This window comes from Petaurus breviceps, unplaced genomic scaffold (genome assembly GCF_028583685.1).
Source record: "Petaurus breviceps papuanus isolate PSGF00001 unplaced genomic scaffold, PetGlider_PUasm1.0 567, whole genome shotgun sequence".
NCBI lineage: Eukaryota > Metazoa > Chordata > Mammalia > Diprotodontia > Petauridae > Petaurus > Petaurus breviceps.
In genome coordinates, this window is record NW_027186383.1 from 86,952 (window position 1) to 100,171 (window position 13,220).

Below are 13,220 nucleotides of genomic sequence, written 5' to 3' on the forward strand. Positions count from 1 at the left end.
ATCTTTAATTGCCATTCCTATCATAGCACTCTGCTGGTGAGCACTCCAGCAGAGGAGTGGGGACCCTGCTGGCTGCGGGCACTCCCAGCACAGCAGAGCCCCTGCTTTCAGTTCCAGGGCAGAGAGGATGGCTGTCGTCTGCAGCCGCCAGAGGGACCGCAGGGAGCAAGAGCGTTTTCAGGACAATGTGGCTGAGGGCCCTAACCATGGCTTAAAGGTAGAGTGCTCCAAGTTGGGCCCCTGGATGGCGCTTAGACAGTAACAGTAAGAAGGACCTGAGGCTGGGGCATCATTCCCTACTCTTGGGACTAGAACTTGATTATAATCATAGCTGCTGAGAACAAATTAAAACACAATAAAAATCAAATTGAGCAAGAACCCAACCATGGATAGCTACTATGGGGACAGAGAACATCTGGGTTCAAATTCAGAAGAAGATAGTGGGGCTAAAAAAGCCACTCCTTCGTCAAAGAGAAACATCAAATGGTCCCAAGCCCAAAAAGAGTTCTTGGAAAAACTTTAAGTAAGAGATTTCAAGTTAAAATTAGAGGGGAAGAAAAGAACAATCTAAGAAAATCAAGGAAGTTATAGAAAATTACAAAAAGAAAATCAACCACCTGGAAGTAGAGAATCAAAAACTTAAAGAAGAAAATAATTCCTTGAAAACTAGCATTGAGCAAGAGGAAGCTAATGATGTTTTAAGACATCAAGAAATAATAAAACAAAATCAAGAGAATGGAAAAATAGGATGTGAAACACTTCATCAGAAAAACAACTGATTTGGAGAACAGATGAAGGAGAGACAGTATAAAAATAGTCAAACTACCTGAAAGTCACAATCAAAAAAAGAATCTTGATACACTGTGACAAGAAATTATCAAAGAAAATTGCCTTGAACTTCTGGAACAAGAAGGCAAAGCAGAAATAAATCCACCAGTCACCGGAGAGAGGTCCCAGGAGGAAGACTTACAAGGATGTCCTAGCCAAGTTTCAAAGCTCCCAGGTTAAGGAGAAAATGTTACAAGCAACAAGAAAAACAAACAAAAAAAAAATTTAAATATCATGGAGCTGCGTTTAGGATTACACAAGACCTAGCAGCTAATACACTCAAAGACCACAGGTCTTGGGGTACTGTATTTCATAGAGCAAAAGGATGGGGTTATGGTCAAGGGTAACTTAGCCAGAAAAATCAATGAAAAATTGGACATTTAATGACCTGAAAGACTTTCATGTATTTGTGACAAAAACAGCATAACTGAAAGGAAAATTTGACATATAAGATCCAGGAGAAATAAAAGACCAATTATATGGGACTCAATAAGGCCAAATTGTTTGCTTCTTATACGTGAAAAATGTTATTAGTATTTTTAAGACTGCCATCATTATTTGGGTAGTTTGAAAGAAGGACTTGGGATGGGCTGTATATATGGGGCGATTCTAAAAAAAAAACTTTGTGGGAAAAGATAAAAATGAGCAATTATCTCATACTAATAAGGTGTGAAAAGAAGAACTGATACAAAAGAAGTAGGTGTGGGGGAGAGCAGGTGGTGCTGGAACCTCATTCTCATCCGAAATGTGTTGAAGAGGGAATGAGATGCATCCAGAAGGGTGAGGGGGCAGGGCACGTGTTGAGGATAAGGGAGGGACTTTTAGAGGTGTGGGTAAATTAGGGAATAGAAGGGCAAGGTAGTGGGGTAGAAGTAAATTAGAGGAATGAGGAGGGATAAATAGGGTGAGAACAATGAGGAAAAATAGGAAGGAAGAAACTGCAACAAGTAATTATAGCTTTGAATGTGAATGGGATGAATTTACCCATAAAATGGAAATAGAGAGCAGATTAAAAATGTGAATTCAACAATATGTTGTTTTCAGGAAACATAATAAAGATGAGAGGTACACACAAAAATAAAGGACTGGAGTAGAATTTGTGATGTAAGAAAAGTAGAGGTAGTAATCATGATCTCAGACAAAGTTAAAGCTAAAATATATTTAACTAAAAGAGAAAAAAGAGGGAAGCTACACCATGTGTCAGCAATATTTTTCAGTATTGTTTTAGACCATTTAAGAGAGCATAAAATACATGAGAGTATACCTCCCAAAACAGACATAGGAACTACATGAACATAAACATAAAATACTTTTTGTGCAAATAAAGTGAGAGTTAAATAATTGGAGTAATAGTTATTGTTCATGAGTAGGTAAAGCAACATAACAAAAAAATGATAATTTTATCTAACTAATCTGTTTGTTTAATGCCATCCCAATTAAGTTACTAAAAAGTTATTTTACTGAGTTAAGAAAAATAATAACAAAGTTAATTTGGAAGAACAAAAGGTCAGGAATTTCCAAGAAACTAGGGGAAAAGATGTAAAGGAAGGATATTCAGCAGCATCAGACCTTAAAACTATATTCTAAGGTAAGAGCATTATTGAAGTGAAAAATGGGTAATTTTGATTAATTTGAATTAAAATTTTCTCGTGTAAATAAAACCAATATAGCCAAAAATAGAAGGAATGCAGAAGATTGGGGGGAAAGAACTTTCCTAGACAGTCTCTCAAATAGGTTGTGATTGGGTTGGAATATTGCTATGGTTTAGGAAATGTTGAGCTGGTTGATTTAAAAAAACATGCAAAGATTTGGATGTATGAAGGAAGATGGTGTCCACCCTCAGAGAAACAGAGGAGAGGAGACAAGCAGAGCATAGTGCGGTCCTATATATGTGTAGGATTGTCTGTGTGTACCTGTGGATGCTTATGGATGTCTGTGTCTATGCATATATGTCCAGTTTAATTGTAGCCTCCTGAGACGGGGGAGACACATGGAAAAAGAAAGTCAAAAGTGCCCAGCAGAGAGCAAAAGAAAACTTGGAGGGAGCAAAGAAAAGCCAAGCAGCTTGGAACACAACATGTATGATTTATTGCACGAGTTTTCTTGAAATGGAAATTTATTGTTTTATATTGAATCATCTCATGTTGTGTACACAGAAATGTTCTGTTTTTCTGTTTTTTCTTTTCTCACTTTGTATTTAAAATGAATAATAATTTTTTAAAAATACAAAATGGGGGAGCTGACGTGCACACCAGGGATGTGTCACCACCTCCTCCCCAAAGTGGGGGAGCTAATGTGTACACCGGGGGCATCTTGGGGCTCAAAGGAGACCAGGTGTGAGAGCGCAGCCTGGCCACTGCCATTACCAGTCTGATGCTTGGCCTCCAGGCCTCCTCTCTTCTTTCCACCTCCCCTCTCCACCCGGCTTTCCTCTTCTTGACCGCCTCCCATAGTAATGTCAGGCACAAGCAGCTTTCCAGAGGACTGCTGCTGTGAACAGCTTTCAAGGTTCTGATTACATAGTATAGCAAATTCTCTATTCAGTAACAAATCAGAGCAGAACATTCACAGAAAATCAAGGTACAGCCTTCACAATGTTACAACTTACCACAGAAAATCAAAATACAAGGGGCGGCTACATGGTGCAGTGAATAGAGCACCGGCCCTGGAGACCTGAGTTCAAATCTGGCCTCAGACACTTAACACAAAAACTAGCCGTGTGACTTTGGGCAAGTTGCTTAACCCCAATTGCCCTCCAAAAAGCAAAAAAAAAAAAAAGAATGAAAATACAGCATTCACCATGTCACAACTCAACAACTTATCACTAAAATGGCCACATAGTTTTCACCAAAGTGATCACATAGTTTTAGACAAAGCACATTCATTTAGTCAATCACAAAATCCTTAATTCAGTCACAAAGTATAAAAGTCAAAGTTCTCCACCCCTAGGTCACAGTAAATCATAATCTTCTCAGTTAGTATACAGTATCCAAGTAAAGTCTTCTTTCAGCTTGACTCAAGGCTGGCTCTCAGCTTCCATGGTTCCTCTTCCATTGTCCCAGCTCCGGCTGTCACCTAGGTTCAAAGACAGGCATCTCCCAGTTCCTTGTCCAGTTCCCATTCCATATTGAAGTTCACAGTGTCCAGTCCACCTCAGGTCGTTCACAGTTTCTGTTTCTGGGAAGACAAAGCTTGACAGAGCCACAACAATATTCATGCACATTGCTGCACCAATATCAATTCACTATCTGCCTGTGAAATCACTCAGACCCACCAACAAGATCTGAGAACTCCATCAACACAGATCATCAGCACAGACCCACAAACAAGGTCCAAGAGCTCAGCACAAATCATCAGTAAAGTTCCAGGACCTCCAGAACCCTCCTCCAGGACTTCTGTAAACAGACAGCCAGAAGATCCTCTTTCAGGGCTTCTGTACAAAGTACCACAAACAAACATCAGCACAGACAGAGCAGATAGACAGAGTGCTGGGATACCACAAGTTTTCTCCTTCTTGCCTCTGCCACCACAAGAGTCCTCTTCTCAGTTCTGCTGTCTCCAGCCTGGGCCTCTCCTTATATGTGATCATTAGCTCTGCTGCAGGAATTCACAGGTTCTAGGGTTCACAAGTTGTGGGGTTCACATGTTCTGTTTCTTAACAGACTTGATACAAGGCTCAAAAGAACATTGAACTGAAACAAGGTGTGAGCTGCTTTTGTGCTTGCCATTATACCCGTTGGCTCTGGGCATTGCTTCCGTAGACCTCCTTAGATGCCTGGTGTCTCCTCCGGGGTGGGGCCTCCACCCAGGGAAGCGGCTCCTAATGCTTGTTGGTTGGCTGATGGATGGTGCTTTCCACCACCATGCACATGTTAGCACTGGTGCTGTGGAATCTCATTTTATGTGGTGATCACAGATGAGAGCTGAAGGGGTTTTCAGCAATAGCACAGGTTTAAACCCTCTGTCTCCTCGAGGGTGGAGACTGTCTTTGGTGCTTTGTGTATCCCTGGTGCATAGTGGGGGCTTAAGCAAGGTTGATCAACTGGCGGATTGAAAAGGCACAACCCCAAGGCCAAGGAGCGCACACAGGGCCTTCTCTCTGCACCCCCTCTGTCTGTGCTCCAGAAGAAGCTTTTGCTTTGTCCATGTGTCCTGGTTCAGCAAATCTCTGTGTGACTTGGGCTTTCTTTGTTTTTCAGCCAGTGTGTGTGTGGTGAAAGTAGAAGGTACCCCTTATCTCTGCAGAACGGATGAAGTGGGAGAATTGTGTGTCCACTCTGGAGCCACTGGGGCTGCCTACTACGGCCTGGTCGGGATCACTAAGAACGTGTTTGAGGTGTGCCCTTGGGCCTTGCCAGGCCTCTCCTGTCCACCCGTCCAGGGCTGCTAGGGCCAGCTGGCAGCCTCTCCCTGGGTCTCTCCTTACTGCTCTGTCCTCAGCACAGCTGCCAGAATCTTCCCCAGGCCTGGGCCTGCTCAGAGCCTCTGCGGGGTCCCCCTACCCCAGTCGGGGGGGGGGGTTGTTGTCATGCCACATGGTGTTAGGCTGGGAACATAAAAGTGGAGTGGGCCTCCATGCCTGTGGCCTCCTCCTTCCCAGGGAGCTTCTGTCTGCACACACAGGGAAGAAAAGTGGGTGGGGTGGCAGGGTGTTCCCATTTGGCTGTAAAGAAGTAGATTGGCAAACTCCAGGTCACTCACTCTCTCTCCCCCTCCCCTTTCTGCCTCCTCCCTCCTTCACTCTGTCCCCTCTCCCTTCTCTCCATCACTTCTTTCCTTCCCCCTTTCCTTGGCTCCCCTTCCCCATCTTCCCAAACCTAACCTGACTAGCATTCTTTTACTTTTGAAGGAAATAGGTCTGTCTGTTCAGAGAGATTTTAAAAATTATTCCTCAAGATTGACTTAGCCAATATTTTTTGAGTAACATGCTCTCTTTTGTGTGAGCTTTATTCTTTGTGTTAGTGAAAACTTGGAACAGCGTTGTGAGTCCTTCATCCATTCCAAGGGGAAGATTGTGGGTCCAGAGATAATTTTTTAGCCAAACTCTGTAGACTTATATTGCTGTGATTATACAGCACACAACTACTACCTGCAGGGAAAAGCTACCACCTACAGAATAGACTTTTGGTTACTTGAACCTTAGAATCATCTCACTAAGTTTTTCCCCCACTTGTTTGTACTTATTTTTAGTTAATGAATTAATTTTTGGTTTTCAGCATTGACTTCACCAAGTATTTTTGCAGGTGGGAATACTGTGCCGGTGCATGGGAGGTTGCAGGGGGCCGGGCCGGGGGGTTGAGAGTGAGTCAGGAGTCTAGTTCAGGTGCCCCTGGTGAGAAGGAGTGGGGCCTTCCAGCTCCCACCTTGGCTCTGGCCACAGAATGTCCATGGCCAGGTCTGCTTTGACGACATGTTTTCTGAAAGTCCACAGACAGGGGAGAGGTGACATCCCCAGAGACCTCCCGGGTTCTCTGCCTGTTCTTTTTGATTTGATGTGGCTCAGGCCTGCCATGGCCCGGCCGGGGGGGCCCGCCTAGGCCTGGCCTGCTCTTCCTGTCTCAACTCGGGTCTTTGAGTCAGGGGCCACCTCCAGTGTTCCTCGCCCCGGCAGGACTGGCCTGGTCAGGGAGAAGTGGGGCCTGATCTTACTCACTTCTCTTGCTTTTCTGTCAGACAATCCCGGTCACGACAGGAGGCGTGCCCGTTTCTGACCAGCCTTTTACACGGACAGGACTGCTGGGCTTCATCGGGCCAGTAAGTGTTGATTGCTGGATTCGTTCTTATTAAATACATACATATGTGCATATGTGTGTGTGTTTGTATACACGCCCCCTTCCTGCCCCCCCCCCGCTGCCAATAGTGCATTGCGTGCTGCAGCTGACAAAGACATGTGGCTTGAAGGCCTCGCTGTGTCCAAGAGCACCTTCCCTCCCTGACTAGTGACCCCAGCCTTCCCCCCATCCACCTCTCAGGCACCAGCGTGCTCTGCCCACCAGGTGCTGGCCTTCCACTGGCCATTGTTACATCACAGTGTTTCAGATGCCTGGGTCTGAGGTCGCTGGGGTGCGTGGCCCCCCAGCCTCTATCTCCCTCCGAGCCTAGCCCCCGGCCCTGATGGCGCGATCCTCCTTCCTCATGGTGATTCCTGTCGGTGTCTTTTGTGTTGAGGACCAGCTGGTGTTTGTCGTGGGCAAGCTGGACGGGCTGATGGTGGTCGGCCTTCGAAGGCACAATGCAGACGACGTGGTGGCCACTGCCTTGGCCGTAGAACCAATGAAGTTCGTCTACAGAGGAAGGTGCTGAGCTGGGCCGGGGCCTGCCCACCGGTGCAGAGCCGCTGGCCCGCGCCAGCCACGGGGTTCTGTCTGGGGTTGGGGGGCCTTGCCCTTGGGTGACGTGCACCCTCCAGGAGCTGGCAGACAGAGCCCGGTGCCTCTCTGAACCAAACTAAAAGCAGCAGCTGCAGCCCCTTGTCTGTGACTGTCAGGCAAAGGCTCCCTGGCCTTCATCCAAGGAGCTGATGTTCGCACAGCACCTACTGTGTGCCCGGCACTGTGCCGAGCTCCTCACAGACATCAGTCAGCCCTGGGAGGCTGACGCTGTCATCATTCCTACTTTACCCCTGAGGAAACTGAGGCAGACAGTGGCAAAATGCCTTGCCTAGGGTCACAATACATGTCTGAGGCTGGATTTGAACTCAGGACTTGCTGCTTCCTGGCCTACTGCCCTGTCCACTAACCAGCTAGCTGCCTGCTTTATGTGCCAGGCACTGTACTGGGCTTAGGAAGGCAGAAATGCAGCGGTCCCTGCCCCCTCGTGCTTCCATTCCACCAGCATGTTCCATACATGTATATGGAGAAGATAAGCGTGAGATCAGTGTGTGGAGGAAGTCAGCAGCAGCCGGGGTGGGGACTGGGGGCGAGGGTGTCCAGAAAGGCCTTGTGGGGAGGGGGCATGTGGACTGAGCTTGGAAGGAAACTAGGGATTCTAAGATGCAGAGAGGAGGGAGGGCATTTCTGGCATAGGAAACAGCCAATGCAAAGGCCTGGAGGCAGGAGATGTGGAGTGTTAGGGAACAATGTTCCGTAAGCCTGGAAAGATACAGACACTGACTTGGGAGGATTTTGTGTTTGACAGATAGATAGTAGGGAGCCACTGATTTCCTGTAGGGAAGTGGGAGGGTGAGAGCCGAGCTCTGGCCACTATGTGGAGGCTGGAGGCAGGTACCTGTGAACAGTCTGCATGAGGGTCTCCACCAGGGCCGTGCCCTTGTAGGCAGAGAGTACGGGCTGCAGGGAGGGAGAGGGAAGGGTCGGGAACACTGGCCGGTAAGGGCCGTGCCCCAGAGAGACGGGGGTGCTGTGGGGACCAGGGTCAGGCCTTCTGGTCGGGGCCCGCTGGAGTCATCTGAGCAGAAGGGGGTAGCAGTATCTGAATAAGTAGCTTGAACCCTCCCACCCAGCCAGTCTGACTTCAAGGGGCAGGGACGATTCCTCTGACTCGCTTCTGCCCAGAAAAGAACGGGTCCCATTCAGAGGAGAAGGGCAGCCGTGCCGTGGGCACAGGCTCGTCTGGGAAGAAACCAGGCCCCATCCCCTGGCCCGAGCCTGCTTCTGCCCTTTGTTGCAGAATAGCCGTGTTCTCCGTGACTGTGCTGCATGACGACCGCATAGTGCTGGTGGCTGAGCAGCGTCCCGACGCCTCAGAGGAGGACAGTTTTCAGTGGATGAGCCGTGTCTTGCAGGTAAGCCCCCTTTGCTTCAGCAGGCCAAGGGCCTGTCCCACAGACTCTGTGGCGTACTCCCTGGGTCTCACTTTCTATACCTGCAAATGAGGAGGTTGGGCCTTCCAGAGCAAAGAATCCATCACCCTGGGGGGTGGCGGTCCTGGGCCCAGTCCTGAACCCGGCTGCAACTCAGTGGATTTCAAGGGGCCCACTGGGCCCCCTCCACTTCACAAGTGCCTTTGGTGATGCACCAGAAAGCACAGGCCCAAGGGACACTGGGCCTCGACCTGAAGTCCCAGGTTTTTGAGGCTCTTTCTGTCCAATGCACATATGAGAAGCCCCAGGGATAGAGCTGTGTTCTCTGGGGGGGGACGTAGCACGTGCAGAGATGAGCTCAAACTCGATACGAGCGAATGGGAAGCCGTAAAATCGGTAGGGGTGACCCTGGAGGAGGCACCATTGAAAAGGAACCTCAAAGAACGTTGGAGGGGGTTGGACTCTTGGCATGGAGCCCAGCCAGGGAAGGCCAAAGTGACTGGAGAGAGAAGGTCATTTCCTAGTTTTTCCTCCTTTCGGGATTTCTTCCCTGGAGGCCAGACTTAAAATGTCAGGCCCAAGCATCGCGTACACATGAGCTCAAGGAGGTGTTCAGAAGTTCTGGGTCCGGGCTGGCGTTGTGAAGCCCACCCCAGACTGTGGAGACGCCATTCCCCTTTCCAGCACCAGGTTGTTGGGCTACAGGGAAATCTCGAAGCCCTGATGTATGGAAAGGGTAGAGGAGAAATAGTCCTGGGGGGGGAATCTCCCCTTCTGGGAGGGCGGGGCTCGGAGCACGATTTGGAGTTAGATGTTTGACAGAAATCAAAGGAAGAGGAAGGGGTGAGGTGGGTACCCAGTGGAACGATGGAGAAAAAGCCACTGTTTTTAACCCCTAGGTAGGCAGCATCATTAATGCTTTACAGAAGCCGGGACTGCAAGTACCACATGCGTGTGGCAGCAAGTTCTCCCTGAGTTCCTGCTCAGGAGAGGGGTTTCTGATGTTCACATCCTTCCTTGGGGATCGTCTTCCAAAGGGGGAGAAGGCTAGAAGGCGAGGCTGGCCTGGACCATGCCCAGTGGACCCTGGTGACATGGCTGAGCAAGCCCCGCCTGAGCCAGCTGGTCCTTCCCAGCAGCTCACGGGAGATCCTCTTCCCGAGGGACGTGTCCGTGGACACTTCAGTTTCTGCCCTGTGTTCTTTTCTTTAAGGCAATAGACAGCATCCATCAGGTCGGCGTCTACTGTCTCGCCCTCGTCCCCGCCAACACTCTGCCCAAAGCTCCACTCGGGGGAATCCACATCTCTGAAACCAAGCAGCGCTTTCTCGAGGGTGCCCTGCACCCCTGCAACGTCCTCATGTGCCCTCACACGTGCGTCACCAACCTTCCCAAGCCTCGCCAGAAGCAGCCAGGTCAGTGACCCAGGATGCACAAGGCTGCTCTGTGCTCACAGGACTTTGCTTCTGGTAGCGGTCCTTGGGCCACAGGATCCCAGCCACGTGACCTAGTAAGCCTGGCATTAGGAGAAGGGGAGTGGGGAAGCCTGACTTTGCATCAGATGGAGCTCTCCACTTTATCTGGGAAATGAAGGGGGCTCTAGCAGATGCCTCTGGGGCCCCTCCCCACTCTCCCTGCTGGGAAGTGCCGTCTGCCTTCCCGAGAAGCTCTCCAGAAGGTCTAGAGGTCAAGCGTGGAGATTGCAAATAAAATTAGAGAAGCTGAGCGTCCTTGCGCTGTCCCTCAGCCACATCCACAGGGTTTCTCCCCAGTGGGAAAAGGCTTGGAAGAAATCCCTTGGCCTGGTAACGGGATAGTGAGGGAGCTGGCCATGATGGCGCCAAGTCAGGCTTTGTCCCAGAGCCCCCACAGACCTCCCTAGGATTGTAGGCACCCGAACCAAAATCTGATTGAAAAATTTAAAAATTAACAAATTTTTCCAATTAAAAAATGCTTGTTTTCTCTTCCTCCCACCCCTTCTTGGGCGGGGGGAGGGGAAGAAAGAAAACCAGAAACCATGCAATAAATGTGCGTAGTCCCAACAAGTCAGATCCCCACATTGGCCATGTCCCCAAACCATCTGTCTTGTTCTGCCCTTGAGGCCTCAGCTCTGTCTTGTTGGCATTGACTTCACCCATTGTCGTTGCCATTTAAATGGCTGCCCTCGTTCTGCTCGGCTCCTCTGAGGCTGCCCGGGTTTCACTGAGGCCATCCCTTCGGCCATCCCTCCAGCCCAGTGACGTTCCCTCCTTCCCTTTGCTGCCATTGGTACAGCCAGCAGAAAGTGCTTCTGCACCGACGAGCCTTCGGATCATTTTGGATACCTCAGGGGGCTGGGGGTAGGGCTAGAGGCCATAGACTTTCTGAGCTTCGCTCCAGCAGCGAGCCTTTGACTGAATGGCTGAATAGCCAGGGCCGCACGATGCCCTTCTGGGGCCCCAGATTCTGTGGTTCATGTCATGTCCCTCCATCGGCAGGGGCAGGGTGACCTGTGCAGCAGTCTGAACACCTTCCCTGCCTGTCCAGACAGGCCCCCCCCTGGGCTGAGGTGGGGCCAGGTCATGCACTCACAATGACCATCGTGCCTGGGGTCCCCCTTGGGCCCAGGACTCCCAGCCGGCACCTCCGCGCTCCTGGGGGCCTCTCCCTCCAGCTGAAGGAGGTTCTCTTTTTCTCTAAACTGCAGAAGTCGGGCCTGCCTCCATGATTGTTGGGAACCTCGTTGCTGGGAAAAGAATAGCACAGGCCTCGGGGAGGGACGTCACGCAGCTGGAGGACAACGACCAGGCAAGAAAGGTGGCCTCGCCCAGCCCTGCAGTGCGGCCACGGGCTCTGCCCGGGCTGGCCCCCCTTGGCCCTGGGGTGGCCAGACAGGCCTGACCTCTCTTTCTCTCCCGATCAGTTTTTGTACCTGGCGGATGTGTTGCAGTGGAGGGCCCAGACCACCCCGGACCACCCTCTGTTCCTGCTGCTGAACGCCAAGGTGAGCGGGCCAGAGGTGTGGCAGCCTTGGTGAGAAGAAAGGATAGAGCTCTGATTAATCAAGCCAGCTTGGAGACGTCAGAATCCCCTCCCATGGCCTTGAGTGTCTTAAGTGAACCTCCCATCCTGAGCCTGGGAGACCCCTGAACATGGGCCTTGGAGAGGCCTGGGGGGCAGCTTTAGCAGCATCTTCCTGGATTTTCAGCCCCCTCTTGCTTGGGTGCATGTTGACCAGAGTGGAATTCTGCTGTGATCTCCTTAGGGAGATTGCTTTGTAGAGAAGATAGCATATTTCTTCGCCCCCTCTTCTTGGCCTCCTGTGCCTTTGGCCGTGGGATTCAGCTGGGATAATGTCAGTGCACCAGCCCGTACTGTTAGGCAGTAACGATCCAATGGTTTTATGCCATGACGGTACCTCTTCCTTTGCCCACTTTCAGCTCCTTTGGTGGAATGACTTTTTCTTAGTTGATTTACCCCAGTTTGGGACTGACCTGTAGCCTTCCTGAGCTGCCAGGGATAACTAACTCAGCTGGAAATCTCTGAAGTTTGAACTTCATGACCCAAGGGGGGAGGGTGGATGTTTAGGGGCAAACTGCATCTCTCTAATTCACCTTGTAAAGTTTTGACGGTTGGAGTTTGCTGATGTTTAAGATAAAATGTAAAATCAAGGTCTTTCTTTGTCTTTTTTTTCTTTTTAAACTAAAGAGGCAGGGTGATGTGGGCTCATCCTTGCTGGCAGGATGCCCCTGTGCCTTCATTCTGTCGATCCTTTCCAGGGCACTGTCACCAGCACTGCCACCTGTGTCCAGCTGCATAAGAAGGCCGAGAGAGTCGCCGCTGCCCTGAGCGAGAGGGGCCGACTGAATGTTGGTGACCACGTGGCATTGGTTTACCCCCCAGGTAGGCAGCTGGAGGATGGTGAGGGCCCTCGGGGGTCCTGGGCTGTCTGCAGAGATGGGGTCATGGTGGTACTGGAGGATGGACTGGTCTGTGGCTGCTGCTTCCTGTCTCTCCCTCAGGGGGCTTTGCTGGTTCAGCCAGGAATCAGATCCTCTGTCCTTTTCCTTAGGGAGAAGAGCAGGGTTGGGTATTGGGTGGGCTTTGAGGAAAGGAAAGAGCAGGCCTGTTCCCTGCTCTGCCTCCAGTAGCAGGGCCCCAGTGAACTTCATTTGCATGAGAAACAGTTTTTTTTTTAATCTCTTAAAAGATGGAGGAAAGTAGAAGAATCTCTGTCTCTCTTATGGTAGAAGCAAGCAGAGAGAAGGGCAAGTGATGGGCAGGAAATGTACTCATTTTTAGATGCATCTGATTTTTTATTTTGAAATTTGAAATAAATAAAAAAAAGATTGGTGGAAAATGTGGCATATAAACTAAGGGGGGGAAGCCCTCGACAGGCGCCTGACACCCAGGCCCAGTCTGGTCTCTGTTGCATGAATGGTTTGGAAAAAACAGCTTCAGTTTGACAAAATCTTGGCTACATCCCTCGGGCCAGGTACTGTGCTGAACTCCACGGCAGAGAGTAGAGAGCCCTAGTGACTGAGGGGCCGTGTGGCCCTCAGGGATCAGGACACGCTCGCGTAGGAAGTTGGGATGGGAAGGAAGCTGGCGGCTCTGGTTCTTCTGGTGGAGCTTTCCAGAAGGGCAGGCC

At 50.0% G+C, this 13,220-nt stretch overlaps 2 protein-coding genes across 4 annotated transcripts in view; both read left to right on the plus strand.

Moving 5' to 3' along the window:
- The window catches only part of DIP2A (disco interacting protein 2 homolog A), a 115,419-nt gene that overhangs the window by 86,676 nt on the left and 15,523 nt on the right, over positions 1–13,220 (plus strand). For 2 of the 3 annotated variants that reach the window (XM_069103090.1, XM_069103088.1), the window contains 8 exons: positions 5,028–5,164; positions 6,502–6,582; positions 6,997–7,124; positions 8,458–8,572; positions 9,804–10,005; positions 11,277–11,386; positions 11,493–11,573; positions 12,349–12,472. In XM_069103090.1, coding sequence (XP_068959191.1) covers positions 5,028–5,164; positions 6,502–6,582; positions 6,997–7,124; positions 8,458–8,572; positions 9,804–10,005; positions 11,277–11,386; positions 11,493–11,573; positions 12,349–12,472 — 978 coding nt within the window. The remainder of the gene's footprint in view (positions 1–5,027; positions 5,165–6,501; positions 6,583–6,996; positions 7,125–8,457; positions 8,573–9,803; positions 10,006–11,276; positions 11,387–11,492; positions 11,574–12,348; positions 12,473–13,220) is intronic. The other variant, XM_069103089.1, reaches the window with a different exon arrangement.
- Positions 1–13,220, plus strand: part of S100B (S100 calcium binding protein B) — a 132,681-nt gene that overhangs the window by 55,823 nt on the left and 63,638 nt on the right. The window lies entirely within an intron of this gene.